The following is a 26,922-nucleotide window of genomic DNA, read 5'->3' as shown; positions in this document are numbered from 1 at the left end:
AAACTAGCTGTAGCCTTGAGTCATTCACCTCCCTTCATGATGAGTGACTCTTAAGTGGTGAACCCCCAATGTTTACAAACATTGACAACATCAAAGAGAGATAAGTGCAATACAAGCACTATGTGCATTCCAATCACTCAAGCGTATGATTGCAATGCACTTACCTCTCTTTGATGTGGTCATTGCATTAATTTACATCCTCCTGCTGGCATGCAGCCAAGGATGCGATCCTGGCAGCAGTGTGGGAGTCGGAGAATCATGATCGGGTCAAAACCCAGCGTCAATCCGAGTTTTCCCCCGACATCCGATTCTCCATCCCATTGGGATACGCAATCCAGGCATCGTGGGACAGGGAAGCCAACCCCTTGAACCTGGTGCGCAAGGACGATAAATTAAGTAACTGAGATTTTACAGATTTCCGTTCACTCCTTCCAGTCTACTGCTGATTATCGAATAACTGTTCAAAAATTTGAGTTACTCCAAGTACGCAACACAGCAAAGTGTGAATTTATGAACTATGATCAATTGAATTATCAGATCATTTGAATTTAGAAGTCTGAAGTAGACCATTTGGAAAATCTGTGACCAAATTTGGAAGGTTTGCTTTATCACTGCATGGAATCCATTTATCATGAGCCTGTATAAACCAGCTTATTAAGATGTGTCAAGAATATATACATCAGAACCAAAATCTGACCAGTTGTACAACTTTTCTGAACTAAAAATGTTTCTTTTGTTTGTAATAAAATTGACTTTTTGATTCCACTCATATAAACCAGCTGCTTGTTTGCTGTACTGGCATTGAATCTCAGAGCTGAAAACCATTTGTTATTAGTCAAGGGAATGCTAGAAACAGATTTTCACAAAAACCCAGTGACATGTGTGTACAATTGCATGATTTTTACTGCTATGGGATTTTTGTATTTTTACACGAGCCTATAATTGGTTCAAGAGTCTGGACAAATGATGACTCACTGTCTTTTAAGTTATTTTAAGTTACGTGTGCAAACTCCACACGTAGTCACCCAAGGTCAGAATTGAACCCGAGCCCCTGGCGCTGTGAGGCAGCAGTGCTAGCCACTATGCAGCCCCTGCTACCTGTGCTACCCGCGGACAATTAAAATGTCCTTTAATTGTCCTTGGGGCCTAGATTTTAAATGCTGTGGTTGATTTACATTAGCTGGTTTCATGGATACAGTCAGATGTAGAAGATATTCCAATTATTATGAGATCTCAGTTTTTGGTAGCGTTCATATTCTCAAACCACGTGACACACCTTATTCCGGAAAAAAGAACGGGAAAGAGATGAGTCTTCAGCCTGTTTTCTCTGGGGAAGACTTTCTTTACGGTGCTTGTGTCACTTGCAACCTCTCTCAAGTGGTTGGGTAACCTTGCCTTGAAATACTTCAATCATTATGTATTTCTAAGAGGTTTTGGGTGAGTCTTTCTGTGGCACCCATTCTTAATGTCTCTTCCTCAAATAGTTATGAGGTTCAATGGGTGTCTCAGTTATAGGAAATGTCTCTCTCTTCACACTTCCCTCAGGATGATTTGTTAATTTCTCACCTGCACCTTGGAATATGTCCTTGCATTTTAAAGTAATTTGCTCTGTCTCACTTTAAATAGCAACATTTTCAGTCAGTTGAAAGGTGAAAAATCAAGTTTAAAAAAAATGTAGGGATGCAGCCCGTGACACACAATTTAAGGATCGATCCAGAAAAAAAGAAGGGAGGACATTCCATGCCCCCTATGGGGTGTTTCTCAACTGCAGGAAGCTGCCGGTGGTGGGATCTTCTGGACCTGCCGCCATTGAGTCCATCCTCCCGCACCTCCCTTCCCCCTTCTACTGCCCACCCCCCCACCACCGGGAAATCGCTGGTGATACCAGAAGATCATACCAAGAACATCCATAACTTCCCCCCGCGAATTTGGTGGAGTTTAAGTTGGAAATTGGAGAGATCTGGGGCGGGTTTCTCCGACCACCTGCCGGGTTGGAGAATCCCTGGGGGACGGCGCGAATACCGCCCTGTTTTTCAGGCGAGATTCCCGCCACACCATGTCGGGGGCCGTTGGCAGCTGCCCCGCCCAAAAAACTGTGCCGGAGAATACGGCAGCCGGCATCGAGTGGCGGGGTGGGATTTGCGGCAGAGGGGTTGGCGCCGCTTCAGCTGGCGGTGAAGGGACTGCGTGAGTTCGCGGATGCGGTGAAGGGCTGATGTGATCTCGCGCATGTGTCCGTTTTTGGCCAGTCCTGCCAAAATGGTTACACGTGGTCCCACCTGGCGGGACCTGGCAGGTAAGTCAGCGGGGGAGGTCCTCGGGGGGGGACACGGGGGGATCTGATCCCGGGAGGAGGGGGCCCCCACGGTGGCCTGGCCCACGATCGGATCTCACAGATCTGTGGGCGGGCCTGTTATGTGGAGGCACTCCTTTGTTCCACGCCAGCCCCTGTAGGGCTCCACCATGGCCGGCGCGGAGAAGTGAAGCCCCCGCGCATGCGCCAAAATACACAGACCGGCCTGCGCATGCACTGAACCATGCTGGTACAAAACACCCTATAAAAGGATGGCAGCAACAGGGAGAAGGTCACAAATTCAGCAGAAGTCGTTCTGTTTAAATGAAATTCCTGCACCAGATTCTGGGGGTAAAAGCACATCAAATATACGTTTAGGTCTTGGTCAGCGTTCAATACTCTGACAGTCAGTGGGTAGCTCCCTCAGTTAGTGTTCATAGACTACATGAGGGCATAGCAGTAAAACATAAATTTTGAGAGAGATGCATCACTTTCATCAACCTCTTGAGCGTTTATTGGAGTTTAAGATAAAGAAATATTAGGTTAGTTCACAAAAAACGTTGGTCAAGAAATGGGTTTCAGGAAAATTTTTAAAGGTGGCACGTCTGGTAGAGAAGCCGAGGCATTTTAGATGTAATTCAAGATTGTAGTGATGAAGAGGCTATAGGCTCTGTACCAGTTGCACTGCCAGAGGCAGGAAGATACAAAAGAAGGTGATGCACTATCAATTATGACGAGACGAGAGTGGAGTGTAATCGAGGCTTCATTAAGCAGAGATGTGTAGCCAAAATGGCTGCAGCTCGGAGAGCCCACACATTTATACTCCGCCTACTGGGCGGAGCCAGCAGGCAGGGATCTACCCCCGTACCTGTAGTACAGGAGCCTTACCGTAATACACCTCATATGCGATATATACACAACAGTGGTGACTACCACAGAAGGTAAGGTCGGGAATGGTGTATTTAGAGAGGGGCTAGAGATGGGCAAAAAGAGGTGGTCTGAAATCATGGTGGAATGTCCAGATAAGAATGAAGATTTTAAGTGTAATTTGCTGGAGTATTTGAAGCAATGTATAAAAAATACAAATGTAAACCAGTGAGGTGTACATGCAGTGATGGGCAAATAGGATTTATTGAAGAACATGAACCAAGAGTGTAGTTTGGACGTCTTGTGCACATCAAAGGGTATGACACAATGATGTGAAATAGAAGAACTGCTTTACTATATTATACTTACGAAAATTCAGTTGGATGTGTTTGGTCAAGTGTATTGGCATTCAAACTTGTTTCGTCTGAACTATTTACATTACTTTTATTGCCTCATTAGCCAAATCTTGACTTGAAGGCCAACAGTAACCGCAGATGAGTAAACCTCTTCCCTACTGTATAATAACACTGCTGTCAACCCCACCATCTCAAAAACCAAGAAACAAACTCTTAAAAAAATCAAGAGGATGTAAATCATGAGTTGTTTTCATTGCTTTTTTTTTGCTTTGCTTTTATTGCTTTTATTTTTCAAACACAAACTGATTTAAACACCACCTCGGTGGTGAGGAAGCTTTTAGAAATATTATAATTTGGACAAAATTAACAGTAGCCAGGCAATTGCAGATTAATTAAAGAATCATGTTCAGCCTACTTCCTTGAGATTTTTGCTGAGGCAATAGAAAGGGTTGAACAACAGACTTGTGGGTTGAACAACAGACTTGTGGGTTGAACAACAGACTTGTGGGTTGAACAACAGACTTATGAGCAAAGTTTGTGTTCATGGAATAAAAGGGACTGTCGGGATTTTAATATGAAATAGGCTGAACGATAGGGAACAGGGGCGACCGGCTGTAATTCGGACTGGAGGAAGATTTATAGTGGAAGTCCCAGGGGTCAGTGTTTGTCAGATACTTATTAATGACCCAGACATTGGCTTGCAAGCACAATTTTAAAATGTATGCATAGGATGAAAACACTGTGAACACTGAGACGGATAGTGTAAAACTTCAAAAGGCCATAGGCAGATTGGTGGAATGGGTGGGCAAGTGGTAGATGAAATTTAATGCCGGGAAGGTAAAGTGATTTTTTTCTAACAGGAAAAATACAGAGGAACAATACCAACTAAAATGTGCAATTGTAAAGGGGATGCATGGGAAGAGAGGAACCCGAGTGTATCTGTGAATAAATCATTGAACCTGGAAGGACAGGTTGACTTCATTCTTATGTATCTAGTTGTAGTGAGAGAATCACCTGCATTGGCTTTTTTTCTGCCCCGCACACCATTACCTCTGGAGTTCCCCAATACTTTGTTCCCTCCTATTTCTTACCCACATGCTTCCCCTCAGCACTTCAGTTGAAATGTACACAGATTCCACTCAAGTTCTACCTCATCACCTTAACACCTCTCTTGACCTCTCCACCATCTCTAACTTGCCACACTCCTTGTCTGATGTGCAGTACCAGATGAACAGAAATTTTCTTCCGCTATGTGCTGAGAAGACTGATGCCATTATCTTCATTCCCCGCCACAAATTCTGTTCTCGAGTGCTGACTCCTTAGGCAGGATTTGGCCAAGCTGTTAGCCATGGCTGAAAATCCCGCATGGCCATTCAATCTCGCGTGAGGACCATAACGGGATTTACGCTGCCGAGATCTCAGTTTGAGATCATCCCCTGCCGGTGACATAATCAGGTTCACGCTCAGAAAGGACGTGAGGCTTATTTGCATGAATTTACATCAATTTATATATAATTAACCAGCTTTACATCACAGTATCAGGCCCCACAACATCATCTCACGCAGGTGCGAATCAATGCTGATTTTGAAAATCGAAAACCCGTCGTGATGACCATGTCGAGGGTGCGGAGGTGCCTGGAGGCCCGGGGGTTGAGAGTTGAGATTGGGCGTTGCCCCCTCGGCGCAGTGCCAGAGGGCACTGAGTGGGCCGTGCCAGAGGTCACTGCCCGGGGGCGGGGGTGGGTAAACCTCCTCCATTGGGGAAGGGTACCCCTTATGTGTGGTGGGGGGGGGGGGGGGGGGCGGCTAGTGGGATTGTGTTGATGGCAGTGCAGGCAGGGTGAGAGGGGGTAGAGTGCCCCTCAATACTTCCGTGGTGGAGAGAGGTCCTCCATGACCATGGGAGGGTGGGACGGAGTTTTGTACAGATTGAGGTACCCTACAAAAATGGCGCCCCAATCTCCATGGAGCTGGCCTTACAGTGCTATCAGGCCCCAACCCACTAGAGTGACAGAGAAAACTACGCCCCCAGATTTTCTTTTGACAGAGTGTCAGAAAATCCAGTCTGAAATCTTGACAGCGTCGTTGATCGCTCACAGGCAGGTTCATTGGAGTGGAGGTCAGCTTCTCTCTCAGTGCCTCAGTGTTGTTAGAGGATCTCATGGAGTTCTTGCATCTTGACAAAGGTAAATACACATTGATGTGTGCAATTGAAGGGTTGTACAAAAGATGGCGGCCCTTTAGTGTGTTCTTTCAAGAGGTAGTCTTTGTCACCTGTTGGGGGTGGGGGTGCGATGCTGCTGTGTTTGATTGTTTTTTTGCTTAATGGTTTAGTATTTATTAAAAATTGGTTAATAAAAATTATTTAAAAAAAAATAAATCTTGTCCCTGTTTCTGTCGAGAAACATGCTGTTTTTCAGTCAGGACCAGACACTTTGCCATTTCTTTTAGAATAATCCACCCCACATGTATCCCTAGCAATTTTCTGAGGCTGAACAAGACCATTCGTAATCTTGATGTTGTCTTCAGCACTGAGATGAGCGACTGACCACATATCTATCTACTTCACCACTAATTCTTCCCTTACTATTGCGATCCCCTGCTCAAAACCTAATCCATGCCTTTGTTATCTTTAGACGTGACTATCCCAATACACTCCTGATTGGGCTCCTCTGTTATGCTCTGGGGCCAGACCTCCAAGAATTTGATAACATCTGGTTAGGGACTAATAACGCTGAGTAGACAAAGTTGTGATTCAAGACACTTGCAAAGCGAACAAAAATAGTTTATTATACAAGGTCAGAAAGATATAACAATTTATGGTGTCTACCTTGCACTTTACATTCCAAGTTATTATGGGATACATATGTATTGACAGGCAAACTATGGTTGATCACATCACACTTTACAATAAATGACAGGTGCAAACAAGATAGTTTCCACAGATTTCTAAACAATTCACCCAGATTTCAGTCAACACAATGGCCGTGATCTAGCGGCCCCGTTAGACATAGGTGCAAATGCCAAAAATAAGATTTGCACCAGGGAGATCTCAGTTTGAGACCTTTCCTGCCTCATGGGCATGAACCTGATTTCCATGAATTTAAATGCATGTTGATATAATTAAAGGGCTTCACGCTGCAACGTCCACCCACGACATAGCCTCCCCGTCTGGTGGTGTGAAACCACACTGGGACGAACCACTCAGGGTTTTCAAAAGCAAAAACCAGTCTTGATGACCATTCTAGGGATGCGTAGGTGCCTGTAGGCCCCTGTTGGCTTAGGCGCCAGGCTGGACATTGCCCCCGGCACATGAAGCGGGCAGTGCCAAGGGGGCCCTGCCAGGGGGTAACCCCTTATGTGTGTTGGAGGGAAGAGGGGAGAGTCCCGATGCCTGCAAGGGGTTTGGGGAGAGTCCTGATGCCGGGGGAGAGGGAGAGAGGTGGAGGCACGATGCTTCGGAGGGCAGGTGGTGGAGAGCCCCAATGCCTACAGTGGAGCAGGGGCGGAGGAAGAGAGCCCTGATGCCTGTGAAGGGGAAATGGGGGTGCCTCGATGTTGGAGTTGTGTTGGGAAGGTGCTCCAATGGTTATGGGGGAGTCCTGATCTCCGTGAATATCTGTGGAGGGGGAGGGGTAGTGGGGCCTTAAATTGAACTTTGAGATCAGGGCACAACCCCCCCCCCCCCCTCCCCCTCCAATTGGCCGCGTGATCCTCGCTAGCATTTTGAAATTGTACAGGGTTCTGTTAAATCGTCAAGAAAGGGTGTCAGCAAAGCCGGTGCACTTCACACAGATTTAATTACCTTCTCCAATTTTGGGAAAACCGCACCCTGTGGCCAGAAGCTTCAGCAGTTCCTGCCAGCAAGATCTTCCAGTCCTGCCGATGCCAAACCCCCGCCACGGGTTTCTCAGCAAAGGGGGGGGGGGGGGGTGCATACTGTAACATCCCGCTCTGGATGTATGGGGTGGAAATGATGATCTTCCCCATGGTTCTTGCGGAATATGAGCCCCCCACTCAGGGGGTGGGGGAACTCCATTTAACATTGTATAAAAGGCCAGTCAGTAAGGCGCCGATGAGGAAGAGGCCCGATAGGGATCCACCAGGAAGTGTACATGACATAACCGTAAATAAGTCAAAGTTCTTTATTATATTCAGTGTGGACTCCCCGGATCCTTATTAAACATACAACGGGAATCGCTGTTGACAATGGTTGGACCAGAACATCCCGCCAGTGCCCAAACGCTATCGGCAGTGCAGAAAACCCCGCCCTGTGGGTCAGCCCTTCTCATTGAAACTGTATCTCTCTCATGAGGGATTTTATTTTTCACCTTCGAAGATTGCACCTTGGAATTCTCCCCAAAGGTTGCTGCAGCTCAAAAGGCCTTAACAACAGCTTACCTCCAAGGGTTTTACTCTCGTCTGCCGAGACTCCATTTCCTGAGTCTGCACTCCAGAGCCAATGCACAAGAACAACATCAGCACCTTGGCCAAACCGAGCAGAACTCCACTGCTCAAAATGTGTACATTTTCCCCAACGCAGCATGGAATTGCCAACCTTCTGCTGATCACCAGGGCTCCTTCTGTGGTTCCTTGACAAATTTTGATTAAAAATGATCTAGTGAAACAGCTCGCCTGTTTTGCTTCTTTAACGGGGCAATTTAAATGCAAACTGTCAATTTTTTTGCTCTCCGTCTGCTGGGTACTGTCCCTGCCTCCGGCCTACTGCTATTGGTGCACCTGTTCAGTGGGCTATCAATTTTGCCAGCTATTAGGCAGGAAATGGAAAAGAAAATGTACAGGTTTGATCAATGCGGGCCTCCTGAGTACCTTCATCTCGGCTGATGTAGCTGGTTCTTTGGATTCAGAACAGTCCACACCTGCACATCAAAATATTGTTGCTTGTGCCTTACTAAACTATGCAATGCCAATTCGTCTATTATAAATAACTTGACAGTATTTACAAAACTCCGGTTATGTACGATTCTGAGATTCATTCCAAAAGTGAAAATGACACAGTGAATTGTACCTGAATTTAATGGCGATACAACCAGAAGTTTGAAAATGCCATGGAAATCACTCGCTATTACATTTTTTTCTTTTTCAATATGTTTCTTTCTGGCGGTTAATCCCTGAACCTTTAAGCTACTTGGTTGAATACCATGATCCAGTAATATAAAAGGTTTCATTATTTCCTTAGGGTGAGAGAGGTCCACCTGGATATAATGGTACACTCGGAGATAATGGATGTTCTGGTGCCAGGGGCTTCACGGTAAGAACATGTTTTCAATCTGTTGACATCAGTAACATTTATTTGAAAAATACATCTTGCAACCAATATAAAAGTGAACTGCAAAAGCTTCTGTAAATGGGTAAAAAGCAAAAGATTAGTGAAGATAAATGTAGGTCCCTTGCAGTCAGAAATGAAAGAATTTATAATAGGGAAGAAGGAATGGCAGAGCAATTAAACAATTACATTACTTCTTTCTTCACAGAGGAAGACACAAATAACTTCCCAGAATTGCTAGGGAGCCAAGGAGGTGTTGAAGGAAATTAGTGTTGCCAAAAAAAAAAGTGCTGGAGGAATTAATGAGATTGAAAACCGATAAAACCCCGGGGCCTAATAATCTAAATTCCAATGGGATTAAATCTAAAGGAGGTGTTCATGGGAATAATGGATGCATTGGTTGTCATCCTCTCACATTCTGGAACAATCGTGGTAGATTGGAGAGTGGCAAATGTAATCGTGCTATTTAAAAAAGGAGTGAGGAAGAAAATGGGGAGTGGGGAATTACAGACTGGTTATCAGTAATAGGGAAAATGCTAGAGTCCATTTTAAAAGATGTGATAACAGGACACTAAGAAAATATCAATGGGGTTAAACAAAGTCAACATGGATTTATGAAAGGGAAATCATGGCCGGGATTCTCTGACCGTTGTGATTCACTTTTCCAGCTGGCAGTGCACCCTCTGCTGTGGGTTTCCCGGCAGTATGGGGTGGCATCAGTGGGAAATCCCATTGGCAAATGGCGGGATGAATCCTGCTGCCAGCGAATGGCTCGTTGCCAAGTAACACATGACTGGGGAATCGGAGAATGGCAGACTATTCTTTAAATGATATTAGATTGGGAAATATTGAGGTAGAAAGAGACTGTGGTGTCCTTGTACACCTGTCAATTAAAGCAAATGTGCAGGTACAGCAAGCGGCTAAGAAGGCAAATGGGTTGTTGGACTTCATTGCAAGAGAACTTGGGTACAGGATCATGAATTCTTACTGCAGCTGTACAGGGCTTCGGTGAGACCACACATGCAGCATTGTGTGCAGTCTTGGTCTCCTTATCTAAGAAAGGATATACTTGCCATAGAGGAAGTGCAGCAAAGGTTCACCAGACAGATTCCTGGTGGGCAGAATTGCCATATGAGGAGATGTCTGATGTTGAGATACAGCATCAACCATGGTCATATTGAATAGTGGAACAGGTTTGAAGAGCAGAATGACTTATTCCTGCACCTACATTTTATGTTTCTTAGTCTTACAGTTTTATAATCAATTGCCTATATATTTCAGGGAAGAAGAGGTTATCGAGGACAGAAGGTAAATAAGGCATTACAATTAATTTCATTTTGAAATTGCTTCGTCTTATGAAATTTGAACGTTTTCTTCAGCCTGTCCTTTGTTTACCAGTGCATTAAAACTCAATGTTTTATTGTAACAGGGTAGTGGTGGAGACAATGGTATCGATGGAATAATTGGAGAGCAGGTATGATTTTCTGAACTTGATTTTCACAGAAAGACGACTTACAAATACTCCAGAAGCAGCAGCAATATACAAGAGACGTTGTTGTATGAGTTAACCATTAAAATCTCAAAACATCCTCCGAAAATGGGGGTTAATTTATACGTTGAGTATAAAAGTGAATGGGAGGTGTGGGTGGTTACTAGTTCTTTATTATTTCCTACAGAGGGTCCACTCTGTGTGTGGGGGTGTGTGTGTGGGGGTGTGTGTGTGGGGGTGTGTGTGTGTGGGTGTGTGTGTGTGGGGGTGTGTGTGTGGGGGGTGTGTGTGGGTGTGTGTGTGTGTGTGTGGGGGTGTGTGTGTGTGGGTGGGTGGGTGTAGGAGGGGGTGTCTTAAACACCTGAGCTTGTTCACAACTCAACCAATATCACCTGCTTCAGCCTTTTCACCATTATAAGATACAGGTAAGTAAAACACACATTTATGAGGTGATGAAGTGAGGCTGACTACTGTAATGGGAGTGTCCCTTTAAGAAATGTTTTTGCCTTATCACATGGCTTCAGTGATGGCATTGTGTGGGTAGAGCTGGACTGTGGCACTGGGGTTTATACTTTTGGTTTTGAGTTGGGAGCTGGGCTGTGGCTCTGAGTTTTACTTTTGATTTTGAGTTTGAACTGGCTTTGTGCAGCCCAGGTAGAAAAAGAAGATTTTTTTTCCTCCATTTGCATTTTAGAAGCTGTTTCCAGACTCCCTGATAACTTGAAAAGAAATAGTTGTTTTCTGGAAGGAATTCAAACCTGCTGTTTTGGAAAGGACACAAGAGCATCCAAACCAGGTCTTGAGTGCTGTGTACTGGGCCACACCTTTGAAAAGGGTTTTCTGGTTTATGGGATCTTGTTATTAAATTGGAACAGCTTAGGGGGGAAATTTATTAAGGGTTATACATAGAGTACTGTAGCGGAGTGGGGTATTTATGTTTGTAGTTGATAAAAATGCTTACAGTGTGTGTTTATAAAAATGATAACTAAATTCATAGAATAAACTTTATTTTTGATTAAAAGTGCTGAAGGCCTCTGTTGAATAACACCTGAAAGGCAGGCCCTTGTGCTCATCATAACCAAAATCAAGAAACAGTTATAGGTCAGGTGAACTACATGATATACTTTGGAGTTGTCCAAACCCTGGCCCATAACACTATTAATTTGAGTATGCCATGTCCTGGCCAAAGAGGGGTTAGATTTACATGCTGATTCTCTGCAAAAATGTGAGAAATGGGGTCCTCATATAATCTGGGTCAATTTATACATCTCAATCTCCAGTAATATATTCAACGTAGTATGTAATAATTAATATAATTGTTTAAAATATTGCATTCTTCCAGGGAGACTATGGAATTTCTGGACCTCGTGGTGAAACAGGCCTAATTGGAAAACCGGTAAAATCTTTCTTGTTATATGTTAACAGTTATTGCGTCCAATTAATGTTTATCCACTGCATTGTGCTGCTTCAGTGAAATAAATGGGGAAGAAACCTGTTGGTTCAGCCAAAAGATTAATTGGAATCTGTAACAAGAAAAGGGAATATATAAAGGTACAGTTTCTTAATTCTTCAAGCGTGCTTTGGTACCTGCCAACATTGAAAATTGGAAAATCATGCACAGATTTGGAAAGTTTCCTCCCTCCCACCATTAACCTCCCATTGTTTAAGTTCAGATTCCCATGGACCAGCGGTATTTTCAGTTCTGATTCAGACTTCCATTGGAGCTGCAATTTCCTGTTGGATTGCAAAACAGTAATCTCAGATTATGTAACAAAAGAGATGAAGTTGGGAAAACTGTAGCAATGCATGTGATGACATGAGAAATAATGGAGGAAAATGCATGAACAATTGTTCAAAATGAAGAGAATAATGCTAAATATTAATGGTTAAAGTTACCTTGGACTTGTCAGCTGGAAATGAGTTGCAGCAGAATTAGGGTTATGGTACACCTTGTTCTTGCTCCAGTGCCACACCGACATTTACCTGGATCAGGTGGGAGCCTTCCTATAGCAGTTAAACTGGGGATTGTTTGATGTACATAGGACCCCAGTCCAATTTAGAAGCACAATTAGGCAGAATATGCATTATACATGCCCGCCCAGTTGAACTAGGAGTTGAGAAAGCAGAAATCCCATTTCAAGCTGAGAATTGAAATCTACCCCGTAGAATTTTTTTTACACTGGGTCCTTTAGCCTTGTTTCTCTGTTAGTTCTACACTGGAGTTAATCTACACTAACCCTTATTCGCTAATCATTCTCCATATCCTTAATATTTTCACTCTTTCTGTGTTTGAGTCATTCCCTTGTGAATGCCATGCTTGACAGAGCTTCAGCCTATACTTCTGATAATTAATTCTTAATAATAATTATTATCTTTATTAGTGTCACAAGTAGGCTTACATTAAAACTGCAATGAAATTACTGTGAAAATGCCTTAATCGTCACACTCTAGCACCTGTTTGAAGAATTTATAATGTTCAATTTACCTAACAAGCACTTGTGGGAGGAAACCAGAGCACCCGGAGGAAACCCACACAGACACGGGGAGAACGTGCAGAATCCGCACAGACAGTGATCTAAACTGGGTATCGTACCGGGTCGCTGGCACTGTGAAGCAACAGTGTCAGTCACATTGCTACCGTGCGCCCATATTCTGAAGCAAATATGAAGTCTACAACATTGTCATTTTAGGAACTGTCTTTAAATTAAGGTAAAAAGTAGAAATCAGGGGGTCACATGACCGGCTCTAAGTACCACATGACAACAAGCTTGTTGAAGGTTAAGGGGGGGAAACATTGTTTTACTGGGAATAAGGTAGAGGATATTAACAATGCTGACACTGGATAGGTGATTAGGGCCAGTTTTTCGCATAGTCGTGGAAGCACTGCAGACATTTAAAACCTGGATTTGGAAGCCATGTCTCCATTTCTGATAGATCTCAGTTTTGCCAGGAGTTGAAAGTGAGTCACACATGAGAGAAACCCAATCTCAGCAGCACGCTTGGAGATCAGTGCCGTAGCAAAAACGCTTATCTGCAGCGTGGAAATCACACTTTTATGAGTAGATGTAAAGGCTTTGAAGCGTGAATAAGACCTGTATAACTTCCATAATGTGAAAGTATTCAAATACCTAGACCGTTAGAAATTTCTAAAAGGCAGCTTGCGTCTGCAAGACTTAAACCTCTTTGATTTAGCAAGTACAACCGCTTTTGACATTTCCTCAGGGGCTATCAATACATCATTATGAATGCTTGGCTGCTTTCCAGATGCTACAATTGCCTCATCAGAGGAGCTTGAAGTTCACAGTGTGACTGAGAATTCAGAGGTTACAAAAGGGGTTATGAGTAGAAGATTACTTGTATAAGAGCTTAAACACTTGTGATTAAACTCTTGCAGAGTCTACACATTATCCCCATGTCTGTGAGGGTTTCCTCTGGGTGCATCAGTTTCCTCCCACAGTCCAAAGATATGCAGGTTAGGTAGATTGGCCATGCTAAATTGCCCTTGGTGTCCAAAAAGATTAAGTGGGGTTATTGGGTTAATGAGTTACGGGGATAGGGTGGGCTTGATAGGATGCTCTTTCTATGGGCGGGCGCAGACTCGATGGGCTGAATGGCCTCCTTCTGCACTGTAAATTCTATGATTCTATGAATGGGCTTTCATCTACAGGAGTGTTTTTGAAAATATTGTATTTGAAATTTAGACCTTTATTTAATTCCATCTTAACACGAGGTCTGCTCCTGGTGGATAGTGGGTGAGCTGCATTGAAGGAGTAAAGGTTAAGGGTGTTGGGCGGTTTGGCATGGGTTGGCATTACACTGACATTGAGCTATAAGGGGTCATGGGTTAGTGAGTTGGTATGGTATGAAGTTAGCATGGAGACTGTAAGGGGCAATGGGGAGTGTGTGGGGATGATGGGCTGGTATTACTTTGGCATGGCATTAAAGTCCTGAGAGTAAAAGCCAAATATAATGGCAACTAGTCTTTACTGTTTACCATACAAATGTAGGTGGAAGCTTACAATTGGATTGGGCAGACTCAGTTTATGAGAATTTAAAGGATGCTGAGTGATTCACTTAGTTTTGATGAGAGGGAGTGACCTTCATGCTAACCTTCACCATAAAAGCCAGTTCAGAGTTTGAGGTCACCCAGCTGGAAAAGAAAAATGGAAGCAAGCAATCAGAAGCTGAGAATAGCTTAGAGATGAGTCCTGGAGAATGAAGGGTTCCCTTAATGAGCAGTATAAAGTAAAAACATGAAGGTAGATTTTCAATTTAAAAAGTTAAACGAGGGATCTTTTCCATTGTTTATTTACTGGCTGAAATAATGTTTAGTCATTGTTGCTTTAAATTTGGTTGTTACAGTAAAAGTCAGAAAACCTGAAAATTTGTGTGATCCTTTCAGCCAGTCACTGAAAGTTCAAATTTCTCTTTATATTGCTGGACAATTACACTATTCCTTCCGATGGAATTAATTGAAATATTTTTGAGAACTAATATTTGCTTGTCTTAATTTCTAGGGTACAAAAGGCCCAAAAGGTATTCCAGGTGATCGTGGAGAGACTAATTCCCGAGGAGACCCGGTAAGTCATTTTCAGAAAAGGACCAGTGCAATAATCAAAGACTGTAAGGAACACTCTTCTGTTGCCCTACTTGAAAATGTTATCTGTCGAATGTAACTAGTTAGGATTGAATAATGTAGGTTCTTGATGTTTTGGGGGTTTTGGAGATGATCAGTTATACTGCAATGTCACAATTTCTTATGGTCAGCCACAAGTCTCAAATGCATGGAAAGCCACCATTATATTGAGTTATAATACCTGGTTATGAAAAGTTCAGACAGATAAAATTTGTTTTTGTGAGAAATGAGGCTGGATTTCATACTTCCCTGCTGATAGGCTTGAAGGCTGGGCCATCCGAAATTCAACAGGTTGCCATCACACTACCTACCTGCCACCCCTTGATCCATTGGAATTTTGTGGGGGAGACATTGGCAGTCCCCTGCCCCATGCCCATTAAGGTCCTGAAGTGGCCAATTAATGGCCACTTAGATGTCTTTTTCCCACTGCCACTGGTGCCCTGCCAGATCATTGCCCCCCAACCCCCCACCCTTAACTGCAGCCCTGTCCTCCTGAATCTGGACCCCCAGGACCCCCACATCTCTCAGCACTGAGCTCCCTTGTTCCCATTCTCACCCTTGCTGTACCTCGCGAGCTTGTATTTACCTGGACAGTTCATAGTGATGGGACTGCCTGTCGTCCCTGCCCAGGCTCCCAGTGGCATTTCTGTGACATACACAGCTTCCAACCATTCTGATTGTCATCGGAGAGGTAGTCGTATATTGGAACCAGAAAAATGCGGTTTAACTCCAACTCAATCTGTAAGTTTGCGGATGATACGACTGTGGTGGGCCGTATCTCAAACAATGACTAATCAGACAATGACTAATCCATTTTCAAAAAGGACAACATCGCAGTCACATAATTCAACCGCATGATAAATAATGGAATTTATTACCTGCAGTGAAATGGAGAATCAACATGAATTCACAAGGGGAGATCCGATCTGATCAATCATCCTTACACACTATTTTCCTACTCTGATTTGATTGATTTGATTTATTGTCACATGTACCGAAGTACAGTAAAAATAATTTTTCTGCGGCCGAGGGAATGTACACAGTACGTACATAGTAGACAAAAAGAAGAATCAACAGAGAACATTGACAAATGGTACATTGACAAACAGTGATTGGTTACAGTGCGGAACAAGAGGGCAAACAAAGCAAATACATGAGCAAGAGCAGCAAAGGGCGTTGCGAATAGTGTTCTTACAGGGAACAGATCAGTCTGAGGGAGAGTCGTTGAGGAGTCTTGTCGCTGTGGGGAAGAAACTGTTCCTATGTCTGGATGTGCGGGTCTTCAAACTTCTGTACCTTCTGCCTGATGGGAGGGTCTGGAAGAAGACAAAGCCTGGGTGGGAGGGGTGCCTGACAATGCTGTCTGCCCCACTGAGACAGGGGTAGGTGCAGACAGAATAATTGTGCAGGTGGCAAGCTTGTGTGATGCATTGGACTGAGTTCACCACACTCTGCAGTTTCTTATGATCTTGGGCCGAGCAGTTGCCATACCAAGCTGTGATGCAGTCTGATAGGATGCTCTCTATGGCACATCTGTAGATGTTTGTGAGAGTCGATGCAGACATGCTGAAATTATTTAGCTTCCGTAGGAAGTAGAGACGTTGTTGGGCTTTCTTGACTGTTGCATCAACGTGAGTGGACCAAGACAGACTGTTGGTGATGGTGACCCCCAGGAACTTAAAGCTATTGACCATCTCCACTTTGGAGCCATTGATGCAGACGAGAGTGTATGTAGTGCTGCGCTTCCTGAAGTCGATGATCAGTTCCTTGGTCTTTCCGATATTTAGAGAGAGGTTATTTTCGGTACACCATGCAACCAAGTGATTTATCTCCCTCCTGTTGCCTGATTCATCGTTGTTTGAGATACGGCCCACCACAGTTGTATCATCTGCAAACTTATAGATTGAGTTGGAGTTAAATCTTGCCCACAGTTGTGTGTGTATAGGGAGTACAGTAGAGGACTGAGCACATATCCTTTCCGGGCCCAGTGTTGAGGACTAATGTGGAGGAGGTGCTGTTGCCTATCCTGACAGATTACGGTCTGTTGGTGAGGAAGTCAAGGATCCAACTGCACAGGGAGGGGTCAAGTCCAAGATTGCAGAGTTTGGTTATTCGTCTTGTCGGGATAATGGTGTTGAAGGCGGAGCTGTAATCGATGAACAGCAGAATTACATAGGGCGGAATTCGCCGATGTTGCGCCAGAGCGACCTCTCCGTCGTGAACTCCGTCGAGTTTCACGACGGCGTCGGAGGCCGCTCCTCGCCCCCTATTCTCCCAGCCCCAGGGGGCTAGGAGCGGCGCTGCGTAATTTACGCAAGCCAGGCCTTGGCGCCGCGTGAAAGCGGCGCCGTGTAAATTAGGCGGCCGGTGCCACGTAAATGACGTCACCTGCGCATGCGCGGTTGCCGTCCTGTCCTCTCTGCGGGCGCCCCGCAAGACATGGAGGAATGATTTTGCGGGGCATCGGAGGAAAAGAGTGCGTCCTTTAGAGACGCCGGCCAGACCCCTACTGAGCCCCCCTGGTGCTCGATCCTCCCTCCCCCCCCCCCCCCCCCCTGCACAGGCCGCACACGCAGCGTTCGCGCGCTGTTCATTCCGGCAGCAACCAGGTGTGGTTGGCGCCGACGTGAACCCGGCGTATTGGGCAGGCTGCTCAGCCCATCCGGGCCGGAGAATCGCCGCTCGCCTGCTACAAACGGTGAGCGCCGATTCTCCGAGCGGCCTGTCTTGAACGCCGTTCTGGAGGGGGTGGGAGAATCGCGTGCAGGTGCCGGGGTGGCGTGGCGGGAATCGCCTGGCGCCCCTCGCGATTCACCCACCCGGCGTGGGGGTCGGAGAATTGCGCCTATAGTGTCCTTGTTGTCGAAGTGTTTGAGTGTTGATTGTAGAGCCAGGGAGATAGTATCTGCTGTGGACCGGTTGAGATGATAGGCAAACTACAGTGGATCGAGACCGTCTGGGAGGCTGGCAGTGATCCATCTCATGAACGGACGCTCAAAGCATTTCATGATAATAGACGTCAAGGCGATCGGTCGGTAGTCGTTGAGGCAGGCTACCTCGTTCTTCTTTGGTACTGCTATTATGGTAGTCTTCTTGAAGGAGATGGGCTGGTTTAGCTCACTAGGCTAAATCGCTGGCTTTTAAAGCAGATCAAGCAGGCCAGCAGCACGGTTCGATTCCCGTACCAGCCTCACTGGACAGGCGCCGGAATGTGGTGACTAGGGGCTTTTCACAGTAACTTCATTGAAGCCTACTCATGACAATAAAGCGATTTTCATTTTCATTTTCAACGGAGGAGTGAGGAGGTGAAGATATCTGTGAATACACTCACCAGCTGATCTGCGCAGGCTCTGAGTGCTCACCCAGGGTCTCCATCAGGGCCCATCGCTTTCCACTGATTCACATTCAAGAAGGCAGCTCTTACCTTTGAAGCTGTAATAGTGGGTATCGATGTGTCCAGGGCTGTTGGGGCGGGTGGCACTGATGCATTGGCTGACTGCTCAAAGTGGGCATAGAACTTGTTGAGATCATCAGGTAGGGATGCTCCAGTCCCAGATATTCTGCCTGGCCTTGCTTTGTAGCCTGTGATCTCGTGTAAGCCCTGCGATAGTTGTTGTGGGTTAGTGCCGTTGGCCTGGATTCTAACTTGATGCGGTATTGTCTTTTTGCACCCTGATGGCTTTCCGTATGTTGTACCTGGATTTCTTATATAGGTCAGGGTCGTCAGACTTGAACGCCTCCGTCCGGAATGTCAACAGGGAGTGAACCCTTTGGTTGAGCCAGGGTTTCCTATTGGGGAATACCCATATAATCTTATTTGGTGCACAGTCCTCGACACACTTGCTGATGAAGTCTGTGAAGATGGTTGCGTACTCGTCCAGGTTAGCTGCCGCGGCCTTGAATATGGACCAGTCCACAGTCTCCAAGCAGTCATGGATGATGTCCTCAGATTCCTCGGACCAGCACTGCATGGTTTTCTTGACTGACTCAGCACGTTTGAGTTGCTGTTTGTAAGCCAAAATTAGGAATACCAATTTGTGGTCGGATTTGTCAAAATGTGGTCAGGGAATGGAATGCTAGCCACCTTAGATGTTCGTGTAGCAGTGTTCCAGGGCGTTTGCACCTCTGGTGGGGCAGGAGATATGTTGATGGAGTTTGGGTAGTTTGGGTAGGACCTTCCTGAGGTTGGCTTGGTTGAAGTCTCCAGTCACAATTGTCAAGGCTTCGGGGTGATTTGTTTCTTGGTTGTTGATGGTATAATGTAGTTCGTCAAGTGCTTTCTTCACTTCCGCCTGGGGTGGAATGTAGACTGCTGTGATGAGTACAGAGGTGAATTCATGTGGGAGGTAGAAGGGGCGACACTTCACGGTTAGGTATTCTAGGTCTGGGGAGCAGTGGCACGCTAGGGACACCACATCCAAGCACCAGGAGGTGTTGATGAGGAGGCAAACAGCCTCACCCTTCGACTTGCCTGAGGCCATCGTGCGGTCCATTCGGTGGATTGAAAAATCTTCTGTTTGGATGGCGCAGTCTGGTGTGGCCAGAGTGAGCCATGTCTTGGTGAAGCAGAGCACAGCAGTTTCTCACTTCACTCTGGGAGGTAGGTCCAGCGTTGAGGTCATTCAGCTTGTTCTCAATCGCTTGGCGGTTCGCCAGGAGTACGCTGGGGAGAGGAGTCTTGAAGCCGCATAATTTAAGTTTCACCTTCAGGCTGGCGCGTTTTCCCCTCTTCCTGGGTCGGCAGCTGCTCTTGGATTGCAGGGCTGACTTTCTGTTTGTAAGTGAGTCATGAGTGATGGTGGCGGTGTCAGGGTCATTGAGGGGGGTTGTGCATGGGGCGTTCTGGTCTCATGGGGCGGTGAGGTTGGGTTCACCCTCCGGTGGGGTCAGGCAGGTACCTGTCGCTCCGGGGTTGGCTCGGGCATTCTTATCTCTGTTGTTCTTATCTCCCCAATTACAATTCACAGATACTTGCTCTCTTTACTATCTGATTACAATTTACTGTCCCTGAATAGCTTCACTTATTTTGTCTTCTGAGAGGGTTAACTCAGAGTCCATGGGCTTGCTGCAACATGATCACAAGATTTTGCTATGCAGAATAGCATAGGACAAGACGGCTGTCAAACTGGCCACTGACTCTGTTTTATATTTCTTTTAGCTTTCAAATTTCGATTTCTGCAGTTTACAAAATGTTTTCAAATCCACTTTATATTGTTTTGAAAATATTCCTAGACAGCTGAGTTAATTTTAATGGAATGTAAAAAAAAACCTTTCACTTCCTCACCTATTCATCAAATCCAGCTCTTTCTGTTGCAATCTGTTGCAATTCCACATCATTCAAATCACTTTACCTTATCCATTCTGTCGCCTTACTGAAGTCAAGCTTGTCTAGTTGGCTGATATGAAATAAGCTACTTCTCTGTGTTTTCTTTATCAATTTATAACCCTTGTCTGCTCCAAACATTTCTAAATTGGTCCCTGTCAAACTCATTCTCCAATTTTCCTGGCGTGCAGCCAACTATTAAGCAAAGACAACAATTGCTGTCACTAAAATGTGGTGCGAATTCTTTTCAAATGGAATCAGATGGGGGAATTCAAATGGGGCAGCACGGTAGCATGGTGGTTAGCATAAATGCTTCACAGCTCCAGGGTCCCAGGTTCGATTCCCGGCTGGGTCACTGTCTGTGCGGAGTCTGCACGTCCTCCCCGTGTGTGCGTGGGTTTCCTCCGGGTGCTCCGGTTTCCTCCCACAGTCCAAAGATGTGCGGGTTAGGTGGATTGGCCATGCTAAATTGCCCTTAGTGTCCTAAAAAATAAGATTAATGGGGGGGGGTTGTTGGGTTACGGGTATAGGGTGGATACGTTGGCTTGTGTAGGGTGATCATTGCTCGGCACAACATCGAGGGCCGAAGGGCCTGTTCTGTGCTGTACTGTTCTATGTTCTATGTAGATGCAAGGAGGTCTCCAAAATTTATAATTTTATAGCTATGTTTTGTAGGAATTCTCTGGCTGTGACCTCGGCCATCAGTACTTACAGCTTCGTACTCCCAGAGCTGCCACTCTCTACCTTTGTAATAACTCTGCTTTCCTCATTTGCCCTGTATTTACATTGTAGAGACGTAACATATCGCTTCCCACAACGAGAATGACAGTAAAAGTCGATACATTTTCTCTCCAGTGGTTAGAAAGGACATTTTGGGGCAACACGGTGGCGCAAGTGGTTAGCACGGTTGCCTCACGGCGCCGAGATCCCAGGTTCGATCCCGGCTCTGGGTCACTGTCTGTGTGGAGTTTGCACATTCTCCCCGTGTTTCCATGGGTTTTGCCCCCACAACCCAAAAGATGAGCAGGAGGGGTGGATTGGCCACGCTAAATTGCCCCTTAATTGGAGAAAATGAATTGCATACTCTAAATTTATTAAAAAAAAGGACTTTCACTGCTTTTGCATTTTATTGTGACTCATAGAAACACCTTAAAATGCTTCACACAAGACATTACTGCCAGTGTTCTTAATTGGATGAAAAGTTAGAAAAGTTGCACATCACAAGGCCTACAGTCCGACCCCTTAATCTACATCTCTATAATAATCTTTTGTATTGTTGGTTGAAGAAACTACTGTTTTTCTTCAGATGGTAACATGAAACTTTTAGCGTGCACCGAAACAAACCTCTAACAACATTGCAAAACACTGTCAATAGCATACTGATGTACCAGTCCAGATTATCCTGCCGTTAGCGTCGACCAATGACATTCTGTCTCAGAGCTGTGAGTAACACAATTGACCCCAGTGTGCCTGGTTATTTTGCAGACTTGGAAACAGATTTGTTACTAAAACATTCCCAAGAGGAAATAGGTAGGATTCTTGTCCTACTGTTGGGTTTGCATTAGGATGGCCACCAACACCACCACCTGGCCTCTATTTACTTTTAGAACTCAAATTAGCCACGTAGTGTGCTTTTGAGGCAAAACAATCACTGCTCAGTGGTGGGGAGTGGGAGCATTACAGTTCTGGTTCAGCACCTAAATAATTGTAGCCAGTTGTATGATAAATCTCCCATTCATACTTTGGCACAGTGCAAGATAGTTGAGATAAGACCATAAGACATAGGAGCAGAATTAGGCCACTCGGCCCATCGAGTCTGCTCTGCCATTCAATATTGGTTGATATTTTCTTATCCCCATTCTCCGGCTTTCTCCCCATAATCCCTGATCCCCTTATTAATCAAGAACCTATCTAACTCTGTCTTAAAGACACTCAATGATTTGGCCTCCACAGCCTTCTACGGTAAAGAGTTCCACAGATTTACCACTCTCTGGCTGGAGAAATTCCTCCTCATCTCAGTTTTAAAGGATCGTCCCTTTAGTCTGAGATGGTGTCCTGTGGTTCTAATTTTTCCTACAAGTGCAAACATCCTCTCCACGTCCACTCTATCCAGGCCTTGCAGTATCCTGTAAGTTTCAATGAGATCCCCCCTCATCCTTCTAAACTCCAATGAGTACAGACCCAGAGTCCTCAACCGTTCCTCATATAACAAGTTCTTCATTCCAGGGATCATTCTTGTGAACCTCCTCTGGACTCTTTTCAAGGCCAGCACATCCTTCCTCAGATATGGAGCCCAAATACCAAATAGTGTGATAGCAACTGTTTCAAGCATGGCAGCTTAATGGCTTTTAAGCTGCATCAGTGATGATCCTGCTGTCAGGAGAAAAGTCAAGGAAGGAAATTCTCATGAGGAGCAAGGGTGGGAGGTCCCCAAAACAGGTAGTACAACTGTCTGGAGGAAGATCTTTTTACCAAAAGAAATGTCATTCAGTGCCAAAAAGGTTTCAGGGACATTACGTACATGGCCAGAGTACTTATCTCAATGCACTTGCCTTACCAGTAATAGAGCAGTCAGCCAGCTCATGATCCATCTCTTGCATTCTCTCTGCACCTGGATGTTAGGGGAACTTATTCATAGAATAGGCAAACTCACCCCCAAGAAATGATTGAGGTGAGACCAATTGAAAGTTTCAAATCCGAGATTAATAGATTTTGGCTGGCAAGTTATGAGAGGTATAGATTCTTAGAATCATAGAATCCCTACAGTGCAGAAGGAGGCCATTTGGCCCATCGTGTCTGCACCGACCCTTCGAAAGAGCACACCACTCCCCAGCCCCATCTCTGCAGCCGCACCTAACCTGCACATCTTTGGACCTTAAGGGCAATTTTTAGCATAGCTAATCCACCTAATCTGCACGTTTTTGGTCTGTGGGAGGAAACCCATGCAGATACGGGGAGAAGGTGCAAACTCCACACAGTCACCCAAGGCTGGAATTGAACTTCTGTCCCTGATACTGTGAGGCAGCAGTTCTAACCACTATGCCACCGTGCCACCATGAAAAAATTGAAAGTGGAACAGGCACGAGAGCTAATGAGTCTACTCCTGTTCCATGTTCCTCAAAGCTGCTTCACCATCTACAAGGCTCAATTAGTCAGGACTGTAGAGCAACATGTACCAATTGCCTCATTGGATTAAGCTGCAGCAGTACTCAAGAAGCTTGGAAATACTCATGTTAGAGCACTGAGCTTTTCACTGTCCCCAATATCCTCGACTTCCAACTCTGACACATTGTCACTGTGCTATGTTTGACCTATAGGATGCACTATTACTTCAACAGTGTGTTCTTCTCCTGCAGCCTCTACGTCAGAGAAGAACAACAATGCTGTTAAACATCATCATCTAAAAGTTCCCCTCCAAATGTTCGCAACACCTGACTATCCCCATTCCCTCATAATCAGTGGGACTATATCTGAAAATGTTGAACCTACCGCATCTATAAGAAATGTGATGGTTCAAGCAGAAGACCCAACATTACATTCTCAGGGAAATGAGAGATGCACAGTTAATATGGCTTGGCCAAAATTGCTGACATCTCAAGAACTTCATATTGCTTAAAGTAAACACATATTGACCCAACAGTTAATTTGTTTCTGTGAAAGCTTTCAATTTTCGAGAGCTAGATGATGGGAAGGATATAGAGACTTCTGTTCCATTACGGAATTTGGCAGTAATCTTGGACATTGTGGGAGATATTTTGAGGGTGTGGAGCTGCAAGCAGGCATGAAGTGTTTATATTTTTTGCAAGCAGCTTTTATTTTTTGGAAGTACTGGGCTATTAGCCATGTTCTGTCTTGTCAGTCAGCTGATTGCGACTATTATACCTCTCTCTTTCCTGCACATCTTCCTCATGCTATGGGAGTGTGTGGCACCTCTTCCTACTCAGCATCATCACCTTCAGGTTCTGCAGGCAGTCAGTCTTTGTTCAGAGCAGCTTTTAAAGCACACATCAAGCTGTTGTTATCTTGGAGATTCTGACTGTTTGTACAACAGCGCTTTCTCAGATTTATCCAGGTATTGAATACAAGACCTCAAAATGCCTTTAATCCGCTCTGTAACAATTTGTGAAGTTCTATGGGCCTCACTTTACCTCTGATCTGTTTATGGAATACCTAGTCCTCAGCCATGAGTAGAAGCAGCAGCAGAAGTCCTGAAGAAACTCCAAAAGTACATTAACAAATCCTATCCAGGCAAAGAAAACTAAGCAGCATTTGAGTGCTCAAAATAGCCATCTCCAACCTGTTCCTCTCGCAGGCTCTACCAGAGAATTTACAGTGGTGTTAATTGTTTGAGGCGGAAAAAGATCGGAATGGATTGGAGGATCTGATTGCATTCCCTTTATCCCTTTCACATGGAGCAGTAAACAGTTCAGGGGGCTCTTAAAAGGGAATGGTTGGGCCCTGAAAAGTGCCCAATTTATCCAAGATTACCATGGAAGGGCAAGGTATACCAAAAAATTTGAGCATCAGGTGAAACTAGCTGTTTCATGGTGTTATTAAGCAGTGATATTTGCCACTAACATGATGCTGCTATCAAGCTAAAAATACATTTTGCCTATCACACAAATGAGTAATGTGGTTTATGAGTTTCAGTGCCAGTGTTACGTTAGGTATGTAGGTCATACATCCCAAAGACTGGTAGATCATATCAAACAGAATGCCTCTTTCACTGTCCACATGGTCAAAGTTCAGACTGTACCCAATCAACCCATCCTTGCAAAACTCAAAACACAGTGTCCAACATTACATGTGATTCCACAATTGGACAACATTCGCTAAGTAATCTGCAGCATGCTAAGAATTATGCTGACAACCAATTTAAGATTGTCAGTCAGGTTCGCATTATGGTGCTTTCATCTCCACTGGAATCTACATTAATACAGGGCCCTGCTCTTTTCAGAAAGAATATGTACACACATTGCGCCTGTTTCAACTAAACAAAATAAGTGACAGCCATTTAGCTAACCAGTGAATGCTGGTTCATTCCTCAGGGCAATACTTTGGCCATTCAGAGCTTCCTGGTTTAACATTTCAAACAATGCTTGGCAGTTGACTGTCAATCACCATCAACTGTTGCATTTTCAATGGCAATTGAGAATCTACCAATCAGAATCCACTCGCCAACCAATTAGCACTCTCTTCTCATATAGTATGAATAGTTGTTCCCTTTACATGTGATATTCTTGCGAATTGTCCTGACGAGAACAGGACGAAAAGCTTCAACAAAAAAAGTCTATTTCTTCAGTAACACTCAAGTGGCTACACTACCAAATGATTATTGAAAGGGAATGTTGGAATCAATGGCAATGATAATTGAATGGGCTGATATCCCATTCTCTCTGTTTGGCATTCCTCAACTCAAATTGGTCTGAGTTAAGAAATTTATGATTGTAGGTATAAATGCTTTGGGATATAGGGACAGAAACCCCCTCTAACTGATTAGCAGTATGTTGACCACTTTCAGATGCCTACTCTAACATAGATTCAGCTGACATACAATAGCTAAGTTCCAATATGCACAATACTGGTTTGAATAGTTTCTGGAAATCCACTAATTTCTATCAAAATGCATTATTCATGATGTATTTGTATTTAGTGCCAGCAAGAATGATAGCCATTTCATGAATCAATTGGATCATTGGATTTTCCCAATGTGTACCAATGGGGTTTTATTTTTCAGCAAAGGTTTAATGACTTTTTTTGTGTTTCTGTCAAAGGGCGAACCTGGCACCAGCAGCAATGTTGAAGGTCCAAAGGGTGAAAGAGGAAACGCTGGTCAAGTGGTACATATGCTTTATTTTTCTAATGAATCAATTTAGGAATTTACAGAGAACTGTCATTTTTCTTCATGGCTTTACAAAATCCAATGACAGTGAAACATTATTTTACAGGGCGATGCAGGAAAAAGTGGTAATCCAGGAAAACGTGGTGATGCCGGACACCTTGTAAGCAAGTCTTTGTTACGCTCATCAGTATCACTACAGTTCCACAATATTTATTCATTCAAATGAATATTTTTCAAATCAAATTCAACATTTGACTTTTACTGATTTGGTCCCGATGCAAAGAGAAGAGACGACTTGACTAAAAGAGGTTACTTATTCAGAGAACATTTCAAATTGGGAATAAGTTCTCAATTTGACCATTAATGATATATTTTCTTCCGTTAACTAATTTTGCCAAAAAATAAAATCTGACCAGAAATTAGTTTCCTGTTTCAATTAAATTGCCCATTAAAAAATATAGCTATTGATGTCTAATCTTGTTGATAAATTGAAACATAAGTAATTAGGTGATAGAGGACTGATTTTCCAGCCCCCTTGTGGCTTGCATTCCAGTGGCGGAGATGGCTCGCCAATGACAGTCCTGCTGATGTCTACACCCTTTTGCATGGCTTGGCCGTCACGTGACCAGGGAACCAGCCACAGATGGTCACCTTCAGTGGGAGTGGAAGATCTCACTGGTGGGAAGGGCTGGAAAATTCCACCCGCAGTGTGTACATTAACAGTGGTTCAAAGCACTGCTTGGGGTCCCAGTATTAAAATCAGTAATGCTCTGGAGGTGGAAGTAGACAATATTGTGATGAAGCGAATATGGAGCAGAAAGTTCAGCTC

The 26,922-nt window shown here is 44.5% G+C and overlaps 1 protein-coding gene across 1 annotated transcript in view; it reads left to right on the top strand.

The window, feature by feature from the left end:
* Positions 1 to 26,922, top strand: part of LOC119965888 (collagen alpha-6(VI) chain-like) — a 204,048-nt gene that overhangs the window by 86,552 nt on the left and 90,574 nt on the right. The window contains exons 14-20 of the mRNA XM_038796853.1: positions 8,717 to 8,788; positions 10,085 to 10,111; positions 10,233 to 10,277; positions 11,635 to 11,688; positions 14,810 to 14,872; positions 26,026 to 26,091; positions 26,200 to 26,253. Of these exons, the coding sequence (XP_038652781.1) occupies positions 8,717 to 8,788; positions 10,085 to 10,111; positions 10,233 to 10,277; positions 11,635 to 11,688; positions 14,810 to 14,872; positions 26,026 to 26,091; positions 26,200 to 26,253 (381 nt within the window). The remainder of the gene's footprint in view (positions 1 to 8,716; positions 8,789 to 10,084; positions 10,112 to 10,232; positions 10,278 to 11,634; positions 11,689 to 14,809; positions 14,873 to 26,025; positions 26,092 to 26,199; positions 26,254 to 26,922) is intronic.

Source organism: Scyliorhinus canicula, chromosome 5, assembly GCF_902713615.1.
Source record: "Scyliorhinus canicula chromosome 5, sScyCan1.1, whole genome shotgun sequence".
Taxonomy (NCBI): domain Eukaryota; kingdom Metazoa; phylum Chordata; class Chondrichthyes; order Carcharhiniformes; family Scyliorhinidae; genus Scyliorhinus; species Scyliorhinus canicula.
The sequence above is the reverse complement of the archived record's forward strand: the minus strand, read 5'-3'. Positions and strand labels throughout refer to the sequence as shown.